The sequence below is a fragment of the Scomber scombrus genome, chromosome 8 (assembly GCF_963691925.1).
Source record: "Scomber scombrus chromosome 8, fScoSco1.1, whole genome shotgun sequence".
Taxonomy (NCBI): domain Eukaryota; kingdom Metazoa; phylum Chordata; class Actinopteri; order Scombriformes; family Scombridae; genus Scomber; species Scomber scombrus.
This window is the reverse complement of record NC_084977.1, coordinates 15624449-15646133: the sequence shown is the minus strand read 5'-3', so window position 1 is coordinate 15646133 and position 21685 is coordinate 15624449. Positions and strand designations below refer to the sequence as shown.

General features: G+C 40.5%; 1 protein-coding gene across 1 annotated transcript; it reads right to left on the bottom strand.

Annotated features, from left to right (window-relative positions):
- Positions 1-2811: 2811 nt before the first annotated feature.
- lhx4 (LIM homeobox 4) lies at positions 2812-11898 on the bottom strand. Its single transcript, XM_062424464.1, has 6 exons — positions 11820-11898; positions 7668-7839; positions 5838-6040; positions 5044-5198; positions 4051-4222; positions 2812-3200 (listed from the first exon to the last, which is right to left on the bottom strand). The coding sequence occupies exons 1-6, from the start codon at positions 11896-11898 to the stop codon at positions 2812-2814; spliced, it is 1170 nt and encodes a 389-aa protein (XP_062280448.1).
- Positions 11899-21685: the final 9787 nt, after the last annotated feature.

The window sequence follows — 21685 nt, the reverse complement described above, 5'->3', positions numbered from 1 at the left end:
GCCTTTGACACAGACGTTTAGCTCATTAATGGAGATAACATTAACAGAAAATGTTTTCGTTGACCATCAGATAATTTACTGGAAGATGGAGCTACATTGGAAAATTGGACTTATGACTTCAGTGGTCCTAAAATCGTCATTACAGCCCTGCATATAGTGGGCTATGAACCAGCTTGACATATTGACAACAAGATGACTGCCTGCATATGGGCCATATATTCCCTCTTTGCCTGACCACAAAGATATGTATTTGCCCATATTCCACAAAGCACTCTACAATTAGTTAACAGCACAGGGATTAAAGATTTGACTGTGCAGCGCTGCAATCTGCTGCTGTGTCTCTTTAGCACTGAGAGGATCAGTGAAGCCAGCGAGGCAGCTGTTTCTCCACTTGTTTCATTTTTTTCTCCCTCCTCTTTCTTTCTCTCTCTCTTCATGCATCTTTCTTGTCACCCCCAACCCGAGAGCGAGAGAGGAAAGCAGCATCAATCACTGTTAACTGACTGACCACTGTCTGTTGGTGGTACTAAATGGATCTCCACAATTGAATAGAGGCCTAAGTGTGTGGTAAATGCTCTCAATGGGTAAATGAATTTGCGGGTTAACTCTCTCTAAAGGGCGTTTAGATCAGACAAAATAATAAAAACACCTACAGCAGATATTTTTCTTTTGATATATTGAAAACAAAGTTCAGCTGAAAATCTTAACTCTCGCATTCATCACTGCCGGCGCTGCGTGTATTACAAAGAATAGCACCCAGGGGTAACCCAAAGACAATTCAGCTTTATTTTCCTCATATAGATTTGACTGTACACAGTTCATACCATTACACAGAAGGCATAAATGAATAAATTCAGTGCTCTCTTTTACATCTTTTTCAAAGACACATGGCAATAATAAATAGCGCTCATGAAACAAGACGATCAACACGTTTTCAAACTGTACAAAATTTACAACAATTAAGATGCAAACTTCTGAGGCAACACAGACTTAACAAAACTGTAAAGGTGGTGTTTTTGTACAAGATTTTCCTAACTGTGTCACTTTCTGTTTGTTGGTTTGCTTTCTGGCTCTTAAATAGGATGCTCTGGTTTTAAAAAAACAAACAGGGCTTGGCAATTTTGAAAAAAAGGTGACTACATAGATACGATTTGATTTGTTTTCTTCAACAGAAAAAGGAGTAAAGAGAAGATCCTTCTGAGATCAAAATAACGATAATGATTTTGACATCATGTTAAATCAAACCATTAGTTCCTCTTACAGCTCAAAGGAAGTTTGCGCTTCAAGAAAATGAGAAACAGGGGTTCTCCTGTCGTAAATTGTTACGTGGGTTTTAAGATGCAGCTGATGTGGCCCGTACTGTAATCAGCCCAGCAGTCATGCCAGCACTGATGCTAGAGTATCAGCCCTGATAGTGGGGGGACTCTGTGGTAATCCCTCTGACATGGAGGCCAGGCAGTTGGAGGACAGGCTGACAACACATCTGGGGTTAGTAAGTAGGTTTATAGCAAGCAAAGCTAGAGCTCAACTGGACTGAGTAGATTACCGAGAGAAGCCTGGATCAGACGGAGGAAACAAGAAAACACAAAGGGAAACGTTGTCAGCGTTCCTGCTAATACTTGTTGGTGTTCTGAATTTGGTATTTGCATCTAATTCTCTCAATATATTTGCATGTCTTAGAAAGGGATATCTCCTACACATCTGTGCATTCAAAAGAATAAATTAATAATTAAGATGTCTGATTTTCTGTATTATTAGAATGGTCAGAGTTGAATTTCTCCGATCCCTGGACTTCTTGACTGTCCTCCGACACAAAGCTTTGATTCCTGGTGAGTCTGGAAACAGATCATTTAACACTGACAGAGGTCCGCTCTCGGCTCGGGAGAGCAGACAGCTTCACACAGACAAGAACAAGTCAAGCACCGATAAATATAGAAGAGAGACCTGCTGTGTAGCAAACAGTGTTCGCCCTCATTCAAACAGAGGAAACATCAGCTTATACGGACAGACGGACAGACCAACAGCCATCTACTTCCTAATAACTTAGTTATGTAAGCTTCAGCGATACATTAAAAAACTTCAGCATGGTTCAAAATTCACACTTGTGCCACTGTTCTTGTAAATTTCTCTCCCAATGAAACACTGTTTTTGCCTTGTGCATATGTCTCTCCTCTTTTTCTCTCTTTCTCTCTGCATTCCTGTCCATATGTGTAGAAAAAGAAGAGGAGAGTAAAGTGCATTGCCAATGTAAAGGCTTTGATATGGCCAGACAGCAGCCCTACTCATTATGAATCAGAAGCATGCAGGTGCCTCCTGGGTCTTATAGGGACTTTGATCTACAATGGATTGTAGCCCTAATGTTGTAGCTGTTAGACAGGGATGGTGTGGTTTCATTTGAAGGGACGAGACAATATTACCTCCCCTGTGAGCATAATCCACCATCATATCGGAAATCCAGTCTCATTTTTCAGAGAGTGAAAGGACAAGTCAGTTGATAACAAAAATCGTATGATACACTGTTGAGATCGAACATTCAGAGGTGTTTTGTCCAGTCAGTTCACTGAGTGTGGAGGTGTTCTTCACTGCTAGGACTAGGCCTACACATCTCGACCCGGCTGTTACCTCGCAGCTACAACTGCTGAGGGACCAAGAGTCATAATTCTTTTCTTCCTTCTCCTCTTCACCCAACGTCACAAAATGTACCGGTCTTGCAGGGTGATAGAAAGAAATGTAGAAAGCCTTGTGAATCTGTTCTGTCGTGTCCCATTTTATCCCCGAGGCGGTCGTCTCCACCATGTTTGTCCCCAAGGCTCAGAACTGGGAATGGTCCATCTCGTCCAGCCAGGAGGCGGGGCTGGTGGGGAAGTCAGGGTATCCCGTACTGCTGCCTGTAGAGAGGTCTGAGGTGGGGCCTCCCGCCATGGCCCTCAGGGCCTGTCCCACCCCGCCCGGCCCCCCTTGCGCCACCAGACTGTCCATGCTGAAGCCGAGGTTGTTGAGGAGAGGGGTGTGGCCAGGCAGTGAGGTGATGGAGGAGGGCGACTGAGGGAGACCGTAGGGACTTCCTGCTCGTATGTCGTGGTAGGGTTGCCCTGCTGCGTCTACAGAGAAGCCGCCATTCAACACCGCACTGTTAGTCACGTCCCCGACACTCCCATAGAGCCCGTTGGTGTGGCCGAGATCTGACAGCACCTGGTCGTCTGTGGAGGAGATAGCATCACTTAGCATGAGGGTGTAAAAAGTTTGACACGTCAACATCGCTGTCAACTGTGTGAACATTATATAGTTGTTATATTTCAATACAGTTAAGTGCTTTTATGAGAGAGATTTATTGCTGCAACATTATGAGGATTTCATGGAGGGAGGTGAACCAGCCACAGAAGTATCTGATAAGCATTTCAGTTTTGTGAGTGAATAGTGAATCTACTCTAACAAAAGAGATCTGTACGTGTGCAGATGTGCAATTGCTGCAGTACAAAATATTTGTTTCCATCTCAATCCCTCCCCTGGGCGGCTTCAATAACAACAATGCCTCAGAGCGCTTTCTCTCTAATTGACTAAAAGCCTCACATGCTTTATAGAGTTTCTGTCACCATCTTTTCATTTCTCATAAAAACAGCCTTCTTTTTAAAAGTGGCTAGAAGACTTTTATGACTACCCAAAATGGGTTTTGTGAACATTAAATAACATAGGGATGTCCAAAATGTTGTTTGCATCCCACTAAGGACCCTCTCTCTTTTCCAATAAGCTCCATCGTGGTGACAAACTGAGGCAGGAGGATGCGTCAGTGGCTGCGGGGAGGAGTGAGGGGAATTTAGGATGAGAGTGCCATTTTGGATTTGCCTGAGAGCAACACCACACACTGAACAACGCAAGAAAACAAATGAATTGCCACAAAGACACATTCAATTGCTGCTGCACTCAGGACCGTGTCATTTAGCAGCTCGTAGGCTTCCCTAATCCCATTAGTACAACAGCATGACTGACAAATTCCCTTTCAGGAATCTCTCTCTTAAGCAATAAAAGATATGTGCTGCAGACAATAGGTACCTCTGAAGCTCAGTTCACTGTCACTGAGGCCTGCGTCATCAGCTGAGCTTTCCTTCTCCACCTTAGGACCTCCTCGGCTGCGTTTAACACTTTTATAAAACTGAGTCCAGCGATGTCGACCTGCATCTTTCTTCAAACGCTTTTCTTTTGCTCGCCGGTTCTGGAACCACACCTGAAAAAGATAATAATTACCATTTATTATTTTTTTCTTCTTTCTCTCACTGTGAAGGGGGACAGGGTACAAGGGGGTAGGTAGGTATGGGCTAATGTAAAAACCCTAGACAGAGATATTGACACATATTTTTGTGTTATGTGCCCTGTAACCTCACCAAACTACACTAGAAAAAATATTAAAATTTAAACTAAACTAACAATGGCGTAGTTCTATTCAAGTGTCCCAGTCGGCCATGACAGTGTGACAGTTTTATTATTTACACATTTGCTTTTCCTCAAGTGACAAGTCAAAATGTCAGCTGTGAAATAGGCCTTCTGATAACAATAACATAAAAATGAAACACACATTTCCAAACTGCATTGCAAAAAGCAATCATAAGTAAATATATTTTGTATAAATTAGAAAATTAACATATAAGCTATCAAATCAAGGTACAAAATCTTTTAGTTTCATTAGTAGAAAGTTAAAAACAATTGAATGAGGTCATCAATAAGAAAAGGTTTAAGGGGTCTAGTTTAGCCAGCTTGAACTCCGCTGGTAGGTTGTTCCAAAATCTGGAAACCCTGATGATGAAGGCTGGTTTTAAATATTTAATCTATATTTGAAATATATATATATGAGAGAGCAACATCAGAAAACTGCCTAATGACCTCAGATTCACTTAGGGCTCATTTGTGATGTAGTTTAATGAAAAACAGAGCCCGTCTAAAGATGCTCATATCAGTTGTGTCTTTGCTGATCTGCTGCATAATGTCCAAGCTGGAGATGATAAAGAGCTTTTTTGGGGACAAGGAGACATGAAGAGACAAATCCTCTACCTGCACTACTCTCATGTCCAGCCCTGTCTCAGAGGACAGCTGCTCTCTGACGTGGCGTGCTGGTTTCGGCGAGTTTTTGTAGGCACTTTTGAGGGTCTCCAGTTGCTTGGCCGTGATGGTGGTCCTCGGTCGCTTGGTCCCCGCCTCTGAATCATCTAAAAACACCATTACAAGTGTGAGTGACTCCTTTTTACATTTGTCTCGCTGTGTTAACAGGCAGTGCCCTCGGCCTCGTGTGGAGTATATGTGTGTTAAATGAAGTGAATGGTCATGTATGGAAGTGCATTATTGTCCTTGTGCATCTGTCCCACTCCTACAGCAGAGGACATAAATCTACCGAGCCCAAGTGCCAGAGTAACGGAGTTATTGGGGCTGCACCATATAAGAGCGTTGCTTCACTTTACATAATCAACCAGAGATGCATGGAAATCTCAGAAGAGAGGGAGGGAGAGAGACAGCATACACACCCAGACGACAAACAACATATATCTACAGTGAGTAGTGATTTCACTGCATTGCACAGTGCATTTAGCTTAAAACTGTCAACTCTTTTACAGTGATTTTACACCTACCTCCTATTCATTTCAGTGCTAAATCACCTCTTTCTGATGCTGATATATAATGAACAATAATGAGTCATGATGAATAAAATTCCTTCTTTTTATGAGTGTGTTGTATGTTCTGGATAAAAATACAGTTTCAACCCATATTTTCCTCATCTGAATGCTTTTTAGCTGACTGGATTTCAGCTTAATATCAGGTGTTGTTTATATTTTGGGTCCTCGCAAACCTACCGTTTTGTTTTGCTGTCTCATAATCCACCTTGCACACCAGTCTCCCATCCTCCATGAGGTAAAACTCATCCCCAGTGGCCAGCTGTCTGCTGCACATGATGCAGGCGAAGCAGTGCAGGTGATACACAAAGTCCTGTGCCTTCCGCACAACCTGCGTTGGAGGAATCCCCTGTTGGCATGATGCACATTTTGTTCCAAAACGCCTGCAGGAAGAATGGAGAGGAGAGCCGCTTAGATATATTTAATGCAAAACATCAGCAGGATAGACTGATATCCGTCTCCTATTTATATCCACTTTACAGTCTGATGGAGAAAGTGAGACCAACCAAGATTAAAATTTCACATGCTAGACAGCTACGTATTTCTTCAACTTAAGCCAAGAATGATGGCACAGTGTCTGTATTAATAGAAGCTCCAGCTGTTGTAGAGGGAAAAATCAGCACTGGAATGCATTTCTGTTAATGATAGACCTGTCCACAAGTTGATGGATGGAGAGGATCAATGCAGTGTGTGCACTGAGTGTGAGTGTGTGTTAGTAAGTGTGTGAGCATGTTTGCATGTTTATGTGTTTGCAGATGAAGGACTGAGAGCTAAAGAGGAGAAGGAAGAGGAAAAAAAGAGGAAAAAAAGAGAAGGAAAGAGGAGGAGGGGTGCTCACAGTAAACACACCCTGAGGAGAACCAATAAAACACTGACTCAGGAGAGGCTTTAAATCACACAACCAACCCACAGAAATAAAAAGAGCAAGGTGAAGCCTCCAAATCACTGCAGGGAAGCACATAGCAATGAGTCCATGTGTCTGAGTATTTCTACGTTCATGTATGTGAATGTGTGTGTGTATGTGTGTGTGTGTGTGTGTGTGTGTGTGTGTGTGTGTGTGTGTGTGTGTGTGCGTGCGTGCATGCATCACATGCAACATGCAAACGCCCCCCTGCTGTCCCTTGGGTCAGCTAACACAGTTAGCTTTCAGTGCGACTCCAGAGCTCTTTAGGTCTCATTCAGGCTCTGAGCATTAAAACCTTTCAAACATGATTTAGTAAAAAGCCTGGATCTGCTGATCCTGTTTTGGATAAAAGTCAAACTCAATTTTCCTCTGTAATGCCTCAGAAATCCAATCGTTCAAGGAAAGAAAGAAAGAAAGAAAGAAAGAAAGAAAGAAAGAAAGAAAGAAAGAAAGAAAGAAAAAAAGAAAGAAAGAAAGAAAGCACTTGATTTGAATTGTTTCTCTCCCTAATTGGTATCAGCAGGATAAAAGAGTCACTAAAAATGTGAAGTATGTAAATTATAAATATTATGAACAGTCAACACACCCTGAGATTAATTAACAAACAATCCAACCTGGTGTCTTGAGCCAAATCATTTAACCCATTTATAGCTAATAAATAATAGCTAATTCAGCTTAGACAATACTCATAAAATATTATTCACCAATAGATTATCAGACCTGCAATCTGAAAATCACTGCCTCAGACTCTCCGTTTTTGTTGTAAACAACTATAAATCGCACTGTATGACTTTCCAAAAAATAAAGACGCAACTTTAAAAAATTCAACTCAAGATATAATAGAGTAACACCGGATTTAACTGGCTAGGTTGCCATAGCAACGTCGATACATACAGGCAGTTGCCGTAAAGGTTTTGAAAATATCAAATAAAGATTAATTCAAATACTTCACCATACCGTCAGAATCAGTCACTTTATTTCTCATACTAACCCAATTACTGGTTGAAGTAATAAAAATGTTAATTTCTCTGGGTACAAATGTCGCTTCTCAGAAAAAACCGAGGCAAAAGAAAAGGAGAAATCAAAGCATTAGAGGAATCACTAACTTGAAGAAATCGTCCTTGCAGTAGACGCTTCCTGCCCGGGAGAAACATTTGTCCGCCAGCGGAGTCTGACAGTCGGCGCACTTGAGGCACTTGGAGTGCCAGTGTCTGTCCAGCACCTTGAGGATGAACTTGTCCAGGATGTGCTGACTACAGCCTGCACACTGAGGGATCTCTGCGAGGGGCGAAGCACAAGGACAGAAGAGAACAAGGTCACACTCAACGAGATGTGGTGCACAGATTAGCTTCAGATACAGAGAGGAGGAATCTGAAACTCTGAGCACGAGGAACCTCTGATATTCACAGAAATAAACATTGCCAGGAAAGCGTAAAAACTGTCAAATAAAAACCATTAAGCGCATGCTGACATTTGTTAATGTGGTCAATTTAAATCATAAATCTCTCAAATGTTTTTTTTGTAGTGTCCCCCCCCCCCCAACATAAAAAACAACTGGGTTTTCCTCCATCATGTTCCAGCTTGCAGGTCAGTATTGAATAATAAAATATCTCAGATCAGATACATAACTTTTTCTCCACGTTACTCCTCAAGTGGCTCATTCATATTATTCGCCTTACAATACATTTAAATAAAGCTTTGTATTTTGTAAAGCTTTTATCAGTCAGGTGGTTCATGTCTGACACTGTTACGGACTATATTTTATTTGTAAAGGTAGTTTTCCCCCGTACTTTTTAAATCGTTTTAAATTGCGTAATAAATTAGATTTTTGTTAAACATTAAAAGCACCGGATGCCAAGTCAGTGTATTTTGGATGTGAAACATGTAGGTGAACGTGTGTGTCTCTGTCCAAGGTGCTGAACCCGGAACTGTTTCTCAGCAGCGCGCACACACTTTTTTGACTATCATTGATTTTTTTTTCTTATTTTTTAAACCAATTCTGTCCTTTTGACGCCTGGTTATCTCTCTGAATGGTGGCGCCAGAGTTTATATACGAGGCGGCTGCTGCTGGATGTAAATCCGGGTCAAGACGAGATTACATTTATTTATTTTTGTGTGTGTATGATTGTAGAAAAATACAACCACGATTTTTGAAGCAACAACAGCAGATCACGTGTGCACAGGCAGAAACATAGACTATATCTATATATCATAATAACACCTTCCGAATCCCAAATAGTACCAAATTCTGCAGCATCGATAATCAGACATCAAAAAGATATTAAATGATTGAAAAAAACATTAGATGAATGAATGAAATGCTCCATTGAATGTCAAAATCCAATGTGTATTTCCTCTCAAAGCTTGACCATCAATAAACAAATACATTCCTTAATTTAGTCAACACATAAAATGATACACAGCTAATGTAAAGCAACACGTTTATTTTATTGATACTTATTATATAGAATATTGTAGAATGTACAAGCCCAAGAATCAAATGTCCTTTCAATGAAATAAAGCCTGTTTTTTTCATGTGCGGTTGATGCTGTGAAAAAAGGCCTTGTCGTATCATCTTAAATCAACGACAATCATTTCAATCTGGTTCAGTTATTCTGTAAAAAAAAATTAAAAAGTATCGCAATGCCGCATTTTCTTTCGCGGCTTCTCTTAATCAAACACATGATCCACATGATATCCCATAATGAAAAATCAATGTCGAGGAAAAGTGGCCATGCAGAGACCAGTAAACACACACACACACACACACACACACACACACACACACACACACACACACACACACACACACACACACACACAGTTTGTGTGCTGCAGAAACATCTCGGCCGTGAAATCATCTTATAATAACCGTTTAAGACTCGAGGTGCCTTATGTTTAATCGCATCACAGAAAATACAGTCTGCAGAACAAAGCTCTCAGTTATGCAACACGGAGGGCAAGAAGGCATGAACACAATGTGTTCATATCGGATGTTACAAATTCGTTACAAGTTTTGTTACAAGTTTTTATTTTGTAAATGCATGCAGGCAAATTCTTTAAAAATATTCCTCTGATATTATTTAATTTAGGAGTTTTTGAGAGTTAGAACAATAATTACTAAAATAAAAAATGTCAAAAGATGCCACTTTGCTCAGAGAAAATAGCAGATTTAGATCTCTAATAGTTTATGTTTTTCTGAATGAAGTGAAAGAAAATAGAAAACATTCAGCACGTTTGACTTGAGCTTGGAGCATTGAAACCACCTGAAGGTTAGCAACACACAGACTGGAAGACAATAGTGTTGAACTGGCTTTGTTTCACCTCAACAGTGAGCAGTGACAGACGGAAGTAAAATATATTATTTAAAATCAATCTGCAGCAATGCCTTAACTTCTTCTTCTTTTCTTTCTTTTTTTAAGTGAAGACGAATCAGAAATAATTTAATAGTGCAGGATGAAGCTTAGCGGGGTCGTTTTGCAGAGAGAAGTGGTGCTGAAAGGAAAGCAGCACGATCTTGGCAACGACAGAGCGTGCACCGTCCAGCTCCGGGGTGTGTGTGTGTGTGTGTGTGTGTGTGTGTGTGTGTGTGTGCGTGCGTGTGTGCGTGTGTGTGTGTGTTCAGGAGGTCTTCCTCATATCTTAGTATTTGTTGCCACTATTCTCCACTCATCACCTCCATCACTTCACACTGCAACTGAAACACGTGGACACATTTTTAAAAAACAGCCACACTTCTTTACCACAGTTTTTTTTATATAAGAGATGCATTTTGGCAGCCTCTCCTATTTTTAATTGTCAAATGATTTGTGTTAATTAAACGTGAAGTAAACACTCTATGTCCCAGACTAATAGCCTGCAGGTTAAGGTTTTGGGGTAATTGCTCTGAGTCAGCAGAGCACACAAAAATAAGTCAAGATAAATTCTCAGTTGCTTTTATTCCTGGAAAAAAAAAATGCAGGTTTAAATCCAGGATGAAGGCTGGCGCTGCAGGGGATTGAGTGGCAGGATCTTTATCCAATCTTTTAATCTGCCTCGATTTATAAAATTAAAGAGCATAAGCCGACCACATATAGGCTATGTTCCTTTAGTCAGGTTTAAACACTCTGTTGAACAGGCTGGGAGGGAATATATATATATTTACACTACACTCAAATGAATGTAGTGTAAAGCAAATGAAACTAGTCTCATTTTGTGTATATTTTAGCTGTTTGAAAACTGATTGCATATCAGTATTCTCCGCAGATATTTAAAATGTTAACTGAACCTTTCATTATCAGTGTTTTGATAATGGCAATCTTGCAATTATTTCATTATATTATCCTATTTTACTGTGGATTATTTTTTCCAGAGGTATCCCATTAGACATGCCTCCATCTGTACATTGACAAACTCCCCTACAAACAATTAGGTCAGACCAGGAATACATCCAGTTGCACTTCTATCTCGATTGCACGATCAGATTATAAAGGGCCTGGCACAGATTAACACGTCGGGACGAACAGATGTAAGGTAATTCTCTCTTGCCTTTGATGCTGGAAGTAAAAAAAAAACGCAATAAGATTATGATAAAAAAAAATGACTGTGATAAATATGTGTTATTATCCTCTTTTAAATAATGACCTAAACGATTCATTCTGCTTTAAATCCTCCCTAATTGCTAAAATATTAAAACACAAACTGGCAGCGAGGCCTTGCTTCAGAGACGTAAATAATAATAATAAAAACAATAGTGAATCAGGCATTTATTTGACCCAGTAATGAGTGTCAATCAAAGTCAGTGGGTGTTTGTCTGATGGGTGATGACAACTGCGTCTGATCTCTTGACCATGCAGGCTCGTTTACAAATTAACAGCTGCCTGGGAAGACTCACTGTAAACCTGACAGAGGCTACAGAGGAGCTGATAAAGTTTGAGACCAATTTCATCATATTAGAAATACTTTCAAAAGATGGTACAAATAACCAAGATGCCATCCAGCTGCAGAAACCATGCCTTGCCCTGTGAGGCTGAGGAAGATTAATTGGACTTGCGGGCTGGTCACTGCTTGGCTTTGAGGCCATGAAACAGTATCATCATATAAAAGACATATTTTTACACACTGAAACATAAGCAGCATGACACATCACCGGCCTGTACGTGACAGTCTAAGTCTCCTCTCCTTCTCCTTACATAGTAAAGCCCTGCAGCACAGGTTAACACTCGCCAGCCAGTTTCCAGGCTCATCGTCGACAGAAAAACAGGAGGAAAATGTCTTACGTTGCAGTGGCACTCCGAGAATCTCCGGTAAACTCTTTAAAGGACTCCCTGTCGGTAGGACCGCCGCACTTTGCATCATCGTGATCCAAACCGGGAGACAAACGCACGCACATACACCCGCAACACGGTGGGCGCACTCCCCCGTTCTGTCTTGTGGAGAAAAAAAAGTATGATGATGGTGATGATGAGGCTTGAAAAGCGGCCTTTCTCCGCTATGCGTGGTCTCCCTCTCGCTGTCCCGTCAAGCGTCTATCCCCGTTATTTCTCTATTCCCGGGATGATGTCCGTGCCGTGCCGTGAAGAGCTGTTTTGGAGTGGATCAGACAGGCTGCTTGGTCCATTCAGCGCTGCAGGGGCGGCGGGGCCTGACGTCACCGCAGCAGTGGCTCAGCGGGGGCCAATAGGAGCGCAGGAAGAGGAGGCCCCCGTGGGCGGAAAGCATCCTCCATAGGTGTATGAGCGAGCAGATGAAAGCAGAGGAGGAGAGGAGGAGAGGCGTCTAACATGGTATATGAAAATGTCTCCGGAGAGGCGGGACCTTCTTCCTGTGGAGACCATAAATAGCTCACTGCAGTGGCTCCCGGAGGGGCCACGGGCCAGCAGGGCGAGCAGCGAGGAGGAGGGTCCCAGCCAGGAAAATGAGGAACAGTTTCATTTCACTTTTATTTCCCTTTTTATGAATTAAGAAGCTTTATAGAGCAAGGAGTCCAGACAGTATGACTGTGTGTGCAAATTCACATCTTTAAACACACATTCTCTTAAACACACACACATCAAATTCTTGAGTTTTATGGATGATGAGTGATGCTGAACTATTGCACTGGACTAAATCTGATTTTCTTTGCCGTTTGACATATACATAGGCTGATATATGCAATGTGGTTATAAATATGAGGTGCATGTATATGCATGCTATCATTATGAAGGAAAATAATTCATATTTCCAGGAAAGTATGAATTCACTCAGTTTTTCCCTTGAAAACAGCCCTCTTGCTTCAGAGTAAATATCTGGGAAAAGATGTCAGCTGAGTTGACACTAACAGTCAGGTATCAGAACAAATGTGGAGCCACACCAAAGAGGTGATATTACCGGACACAATGTGAGTCAAATTCACCTGTGTGAGCTGTACTTTCCTCCCGGCAGTGGCAGCGCCCGTGCATGCAGCAGCTGGATCTCAGTGACAGGTAGGATTAGGAGTCTGGGCGCAGTCCTCCTGACACTGTTCATTTCAAGCCCATCGTCTGAGACTTGCTCTCCCGGATAAGATATTCCCCCCGGAGGGCTGCTAGTTCAAGCTAGATGAACTCAATCTTCGCTTCCAATTTACTTCAAGCGTGGAGAGGAAAGCACACAGTGGCGCTTTTTCCCGCCGGTCCGCCAGGTTTGTTTCCACCAACAGTCCCAGGTGTATGTCTGCAGCTCACACACACACACACACACACACACACACACACACACACACACACACACACACACACACACACACACACACACACACACACACACACACACACACACACACACACACAGTTCAGTTTAAACACAATATTAGCTCTACTTCATTTCAGTGTGCTCAAATTAATTATAATTTGATTGAAGGGAATTTTTTCAGTAGTTTAAATGTTATAATGATATCACTGGATATCAGGTCTACACAATTACACATCTTAATAATTAAAATCATAAACAAAGGCTCTACCTTTTCTGGGAAATGTCAGAAAAATATTAACATTTTGTTTCTATTAAATAAAAAATAAAAAACATCAACTGACACTAAGTAAAAATGTAAATGTAAATTAATGAAAAATAGGCAGTATTCAGATTTGGGGGAAATAAACGAGGCTTTGCGTGTTCCTAATTCAAAGAAACGCAACAGTTTCTGTTGTGAATGCTGATTTATCCCCGCATCTTTTCCCGTATAGTCTATTTCAAAATGTGGACTGTTTATTGTATTGTCACACAGCGCTTATATAGGCTACTGAAGGGACCCACAATCCCATAAGCCGTTCGCCTGTGTGGTTAATGTTTCAAGTGTAATTTAGTAAAATGAAAACGCACATCAAGCTGATTAAAAAAAGGAGACTGGGATATTACGGGAATTTTATCCAACCGATTCAAAGCCAGTCACCATGAGCCCAGGTGTCCTTTCTTCCATCCATCCATCCATCCATCCATCCATCCATCCATCCATCCATCCACCCATCCATCCATCCATGGTGTAGCTACTGTGCGTGCGTGGCAATGGGAATCATCTAGTCTTACTTTATTTTTGATTATACACTTTTCCCCTCAAGATCATTCAATTTATTCAACTATTCAATTACTCTGATTGTTGGTATCGAGACCCTCTTTAGCTGCCCTGGTAAACAATGCAGATAAAAATGCTCTTAACCTGTCAGCAAAGGGCAACACAATTAGAATAATTGACGGATGCAAAATGCAGAAAGGAAGAAAAAAAAAGATGTGAGCTCGCACATCTGGTTTTGTGGGACATTAAATGGGTGGTGCGTTTATTCGTCGTTAAAATAAAACGGGAAAAAAGAGACGTGAAATTGAAAAATAAATGCACATCTGGATCTATTCAGTTAGACATTTTCAAACAATATTTATGGCAGCAAATATTTAATGAATAAAATGGCGACAGAAACCACGGACATATTAAATCTTACAATTATAATGCATCTATTATATTTTAACCTTCTCATAAAGCCTCAAATTGTTCACTACAAAGCCAACAGTCATGCACACGGAAATTTAAATTTAAAAAGGTCAAATTCTAATTTAACGTCAAATTAACTTTTTGGTCCTTAAACAAAAACACAACAAAAGGATATAAGATTTAAATATATATTTCAATAATGCAGACTGTGGGAGAGGTGCAGATGACTGATGTTTGAGCCGATATGAGTAAGGTGTCACTTTAAAGAGGGTGAAAAAAGCTGTAGAGGAAGCAGCTCGGGCAATAATTCAAACTGAGGGCGACTCCTTTGCCACCGCCGTTGACCCAGCCACCTCTAATTAGATCTAATATTTCAGTGGACGAGTTCATTGACATCTGCGATTCACAGATCCATCTTACCGAGCGAGGAGTCAGAAATATAGAAACACATCCATCCTGCAGGGTGAGCAGCCTCACTGCGTTTGAGGACCATAACACACGTGTGTGAGGCTGTGTGTCATCCTGCTCTGTGCCTGCATGCAGCCTACAAGCGGCAGGCCTGGTTTATAATGAGCCAAAACATCACAAATTAAATAGGTTGAATTTATTGTCTTTATGCACATATGTGTTAATATTTTGCATATTATTTTCCATTTTTACAGAAGTGGATCACAGGCACACAGATTGAATTAAACATCAGATGAGCACAACAGCACATGCACCTGCCAACACCAAGTCAAGTTAAATTTGTGAATTGCTAAACAGCAGTTACTGTAAAGTGAAAGGTATTATAAATAAAAACAAAATGCATTAGATGTAACTTTGAGAAAATCCTGATTTTTTAAAAGATGAATGTACATCTGAACATGATCGTGGAGACCTACCTATTCACCGCAGCTCATCGGTGATTCTGTGTCACTCTTCCTCCTCCTCCTCTTCCTCATCTCCTCCGCCATGGCGCCTAGGTTTGCTCTTGCAGGATGAGCTGAAGCTCGCAGACAAACAGCAGCAGTCAGTCCACACTCTCTCTCCGTCACCCGCAGACAAAACAACACCAGGTAGCGATGGCATCGTGTCCCTAACCATTTGGTCCGAAAGCAGGAGAGGCACAGTGAGAGGGAGAGAGGCAGAAACCTTAGGAGAGAGCACGGAGAAAATTAAATTGCACTTGGGGGGCAAATTCTATTAGGGAATAGTTATTGTCTCCTGACAGCTCCTGTCCATTTGGGTAATTAGTAGAAGAGATTGGTTGAACAAACGAAATCTATTCCCGTCAGAAATGATATTTTCCAATTCCCCTGATTGAACCTGACCCTGTCGTGCAAAGACGAGGCGGTAATAGGCTCATTTGACTCAAATAACTGGTACCACAGTTCAGCCAAGTCTGCCTGATAAAAGATGGATTGAGATTTGACTCTTTATTTTTAAACACACTGGCTAGGCTAATAAAGGCTGCACTTGTCACAAACGTTATAGTGCATCATTTTACTTTAAAAACATACCAATAATAATTATTAGTATCATTATTATAGATCTGAATGAACAAAACTAACTGCATATTTTAGTAGACTTTGAGGTTTAAAGTTTAAATTCATTGCAGATGTTCATCCTAGATGTTCTTCTGTATGTTAAAAAGTGGTGGACTCTGGGTCCTCCTGTAGAAATGTCTCTGGACAGCAAATACATTATTCAGCTATATTATCCATTTTAATATGAAGTCCTGTGATGCATTGGCACCTGCCCAGGATGTGGCCCTGCTCGCTGCCCAGTGCATCCACACTCTGTGCCCTTGATGAGATAAACCTTGAAGGCAAAAAATGAATGAAGGAGCGAAATCCAGGCATGGAAATCTCTTCATAAAAAATATTGATAATAACTCACTTGTTTACGAGGGAGCCATCAGTTCAGATGTCCCAGTGCTTATTGGTGCAGAATCCCCTAAAAAATGATGTTTTAAATGACCTGATAAAGGTGCATCATAACCAGCAACACACACATTTGGCTCATGAAACAATACACATAATTTAATCATCTTTTACACAAAATTATACACGTGCAAATATTGTAGCATAAGATTTTTCCCCATTACCTCTTACACATTAAATACAACATGCAAAGCTCGCCCAAACAGCAGATGTGTTTTTTCTTTAGTCTGATCCAGTGAGGATTTCCTCGCTCAAAAGAAACCTTAATTTTTAAAATTGTTGCTGAGCTTCTCCACTTTACGTACTACATACATCTTAATTAAACTTCACAGTCATCTAAAGAGCTACAGACCTAAAATGACGTCTATATGTTGACATTTAATATTAGTCTAAAGATAAGAATTAAAAATGAACGACTCAAAGCCCTTTTATTTCTGACAAATGATTTTAAAGCTCTTTTCATAAATGTAGGATTTTCACAGAAATAAGAGTGAATCTTCGCAGTGCAACGACAGGAGTGGTGTCAGCTGAGTGAATTAAAACAATGTGACTGACAGGCGTTGGATCCTCTCCAACTTCATTAGCCGAGCACTTCCTGTAAGCGACGGTAACTCTGGGGTTTGAGGATGGGTTGGGGGGGGGGGGGGCTGGAGGGCTGTACGGTGAGACCAGAATAGACTGGAGCAGAAGAGAGCAGAACACGGTCAGGGTTTGTGTCAAAATCAAAACAGTGCAGTCGAGCATATTATCAAGGCTTAAATGCAGTTGATAGTAGGAGGTTATTGATTCGCGGGGCTTCACCCTCCCCCCTCCCCCCTCCCCCCGTGTCCTCGCTTCTTCACTCTGCTGTGCACAGATGAACTGTAAGGACTTCAAATATGCTCCTCTTTCAGTCACGCAGAGCCAAACACATAAAACTGCACTCACAAACCAATAAGGGAGTTACAAAACTAAGATCAGACAGAATCTAACAAATACCCTCTTCTGGGACCGGCCGGTGCATCAGAGTGTATCTCCCAGTTTCATTTGGTTGAACGCTGGCGGACTGACAGTGCAATAAAGTGAGTCTCCTGCTGTTACTCTTGGCACGAGCAGTAGCACGCCGATGGTGAGATGAGATGTTTGGTGGGTGGTGAGCAGCAGACGAGTGTCCACGTGAAAGGGGGAGGGGCTGCCGCAGTAAAATGAGATGGATCTGACCCTACTTGACTCCTGCCTTTAAGAGGCTGAATGTTCAAACCAAAAGGGGATCTGGCTTAGTTTGGAAGTGATATATACCAATGCCATATATTAACCTCTTGTTTTCATAATTTATTCACCCCCCCTCCCTTCCTCCCTCCATCCATCCCTCTGTCCACAGCAGGAAGCTTTATAGTATTATTAAAGTCAGAAAGAGAGATGACAGAAAAATGCATCAGGCCCCTCCTGCATTTTAATATCAATACCGGAGGGGTAATAAACATTGAGGCAGAGAGCATACAGGAGAGGAGCGACTATAAAACCCTACATTGTCTAATTTATGGAAGACAACAACAGGGCAGCAAGGTGAGGTTTTTACCCTTCAGTCTGTCTTTCACAACACAACAACGACTCAGTGCACAACATTTGTTTTCAACAACGCAAAACAGGCAGTTTGAAGAAAAGTAATCGGGCCTTTTGAGTACCGGAATGGCTCATATGGTACCTGAAGGAGTGATGATCGACAGTAATGTGTGTAAACGGGTAATGTTTCTCGCAGAGGACAGTTGAGTAAGGCATAAGAGGGGAAAAATCTTATCTTTTATGTTTTACATGATGACAAAATGATCCCACTTCAAGGTCCAATTTGATGAAGATCCTCATCTGCAGAGGGAGTTTGTCCCCTTGTCACAGATGTTCAAATTTACATTTTGTTATGAATATTTTATTTATTTCTCATTCATGTCTGCTTAAAAGTTGAGTCTCAAAGTTCATTCTTGACCTTAGAAATATCAGATGACAAACACAGCATTTAAGCTTTTTTTTTTTTTTTTTATAGAACTGGTTCACACTTTTTAATGTCTGTCTGAAAACAACAGTCAGGAGCCCAAATGAACATTGAAATAGATTTTTCTCGTCATAATCATTCTTCCTGTTCATACTGACCATTACACAATCCTTTCATAATGTATTTACAATGTAAGTGATGGAGAGCCAAAATCCACAGTCCTTCATGTGCAAAAACGTATTTAAAGGTTCATCTGAAACTAATATGAAGCTTCAGCCATCCACATTAATCAAGTCAATATCTTTCAACATTACAGTCTTTTTTACTCTCTCCCTCTTTTTGTTACTATACTTCTACCACAGCTCAGCAGGGAAACACAAAGAGGGAATTTGATGCAGAAAAGACTGTAAATGTGGCAGATATCCACTTGATATGAACTCAGACTGCAGAAGACTCATAAAAGCTTCAGATAAACTCCAAATGCATTTTTACAAAATAAAGAAAATCTACACTGTGCATTTTGTCCCCCATCACTTACATTAAAAGCCTTCATATGAGCACTTGACTGTTGATTTAGGACAGAATTAAAAAACTGTAAACCTGTCCTTTGAGACTGTAATCTGCAACTCCAACAATGTAGACAAAGCCGAAAAAGACAGAAACCTTAATTCTTCTTCACTGTACACAGACCAGTGACAAATTAAAGAAATGCCTGAATAAATTAGTGGAGAGACACAAAAAAGGTCACAGAGTGCCCTACCTTTCTTATGCTATGTATTTTAACATGGACCCCAGGTTAAACAGCTGCTGCCAGCTAACTTTAATTAAAGAAAAAAACTCACAATTGATCAGGGTGTGATGAGTATGAACATGATATGAATATACACTATGGTCTTCACAGATGTAGATTTTGCACTAACATTACACAGCACACTTTATCACTTGTTGTCTTCAAGTTGAAGTCTTGATCTTGTGGTTGGGACGGGAGAAGTGGTGTACACTATGGTTTCATGTTACAGTGGTTAAGTCGTGAGAACTACAGATAAAGAAACGTCTCTGTACCTGTGGTGAGAGCACCACTGTTAGACAACACAGCAGCCAAAGAGAAGAAATGTTTGTTGGCGCCTACAAACCACTGAGGCTAACAATATAGCGAGCTAGCCAGCAGGTAAGGTAAAAATAAAACTCTATACAACTACATTTACGTAAAACTAACTTACCTTCCACTGAAAAATGAACTTCCACAGCATCCGCCATTCATGAAAATGTCAACAATTCCTCCCAACTTGAACTTGGAGCTTTCAGAAAATTTCCAACCCCCACGTGAATACCACAAAGGGTTCATATAGACTCTTTTTGTGAACACAGTAATCATGACCCCATTTAAAGTAAGCATGCAAAGTAGTGTAAAAATATATATCTTTTGGCTTCTCTCTAAAAGTTGTGTGTCCAGTTGATAGTAGCAACTCCTACGGGTATTATGTCGAAGGCTGTTCCCCCCCTTTTAAAATTGTGTTTCTCATAGCACCACATCCGCGGTTGGAGTTAGGTTATGGTTACAGTTAGCTGGTTGTGGTTAAGTTTAGGGTTAAGTACCCCAGAGGACGACTCGTTGGGGTTGTGGAGAAGGGGGAGCAGACTTTGACATAACACCGGCACAGTTCTGTACTGTATTAATAATATGTACTCATCTCAAGGCATATATAAGTTATTGAATAGTTTTAGTAATAATATTATTATAATCATTATGATTAACATACTCAACCAAAAATGTTGATGTAGGAGTTATTTAAGATACAATTCTGTTACGTGCACTGTCATTTTTTAAAAAAATCTTCTTGATCCTTTAGAACATTAAGTATTGGTTAGCTTAATGCCTTTTTTGTATGGAAGAACTTCATTTAAATGGAGCCTGTTTGCATGCAGATTGTACTGCCTCTTCTGTGTTTAGATGAGAGTAAAAATAATAATAATAATAATTTTGACATCTACTTTACCTACTTTACTATGTTATCAAATTAATAACTGTGTTATACTGGGACTTTATGTTGATTTTTCACTGGAGATACTTCCACAGATTCTTCCTCATAAGAGGGAGTGAATCCATCCTTTTACTTGTTACTGTACTTCATTTTCTAATTCATTTTTACACTACCTTTGGTGTTAGTCCTTTTTATACCTGGTCACTGAATTTGTTGTGTTATATCCCATGCAATTCAATTTCTCAATTGCTTTAGTAGCCTATAACGTTAAAGGCCAGCTGCATAGCTGTGCACCAAGTGGCCTTATTACACCTTCCTATGACACTTGATGTTTTTTTCCTTTAACTTGTCACCAGTCTGTCTGTCTAAATGTACTTAGCTCTGTCTTTCACCTAATCATTAGGAATGACCCTCAAATTAAATTCCCTGTGCATGTAGACTTGATTTAAAAAATCTGCTTTCTGAATTCAGACAGAAGAGTAAAACATCTCTGAAACAGTCTTGATTTGGATCTGAAGTCTCTGTACTCAGTGTGAACTGCACCCCTCAGCCTTGGCAAAGCTGCGGACTGATATTACATAGCTGCCAACTTCCTCATTAACCGTCATTAGTCATCATTAGTTTGCAGCTCACAGAGGCTCAAGGCACCTGATATAATGCTTCTGTAGAGTAAGCAGCGCAAAGCATCGCCGTCTCCAATCCTATAACAAACATAGGTAAACATTTAAACAGATTAACGGATTAGTTGTGTAGAAGAGTACTTAAACCAAATCAGAAAAATGTAATGTTTCTATTTCCAATTTTGCCCCAAACCAGAAAAAGGCAAATAAAAAACAACAGTGCATTCCACAATAGAGACAAATAACACAAAACAGTCACAAGTGTGTAGAGATATAATTTCTCCTTTGACATTTTCCCAACAACAAAAAATAGCAACAGATATTAAAATTTGTCAGATGATATATTGGATAATGTTTGAAAAGGGAAAATAAATAACATGCACAGGCTTCACTGTGACAAACTGTGCTTTTCTCAATCCATTCTGGCAATCATAATGTGTCATTGGGGGTCTAATTCAAAGCATCGGAGAGTTTGATTAAGTTTAATCATTAAGATTAACCATGGCTGCTCAGCCTTGATGCCCCTCTCCTTTAATGTAGAATATTAATCAGCATATTGTGTGTGTGTGTGTGTGTGTGTGTGTGTGTGTGTGTGTGTGTGTGTGTGTGTGTGTGTGCACGTGTATTTTCTCAGAGGGATGGACTGCCTTAACTATTTCACCATCAAAAACTGTCATACTGATGATTCTGAAAACATGTTTTGGATCAAGAGA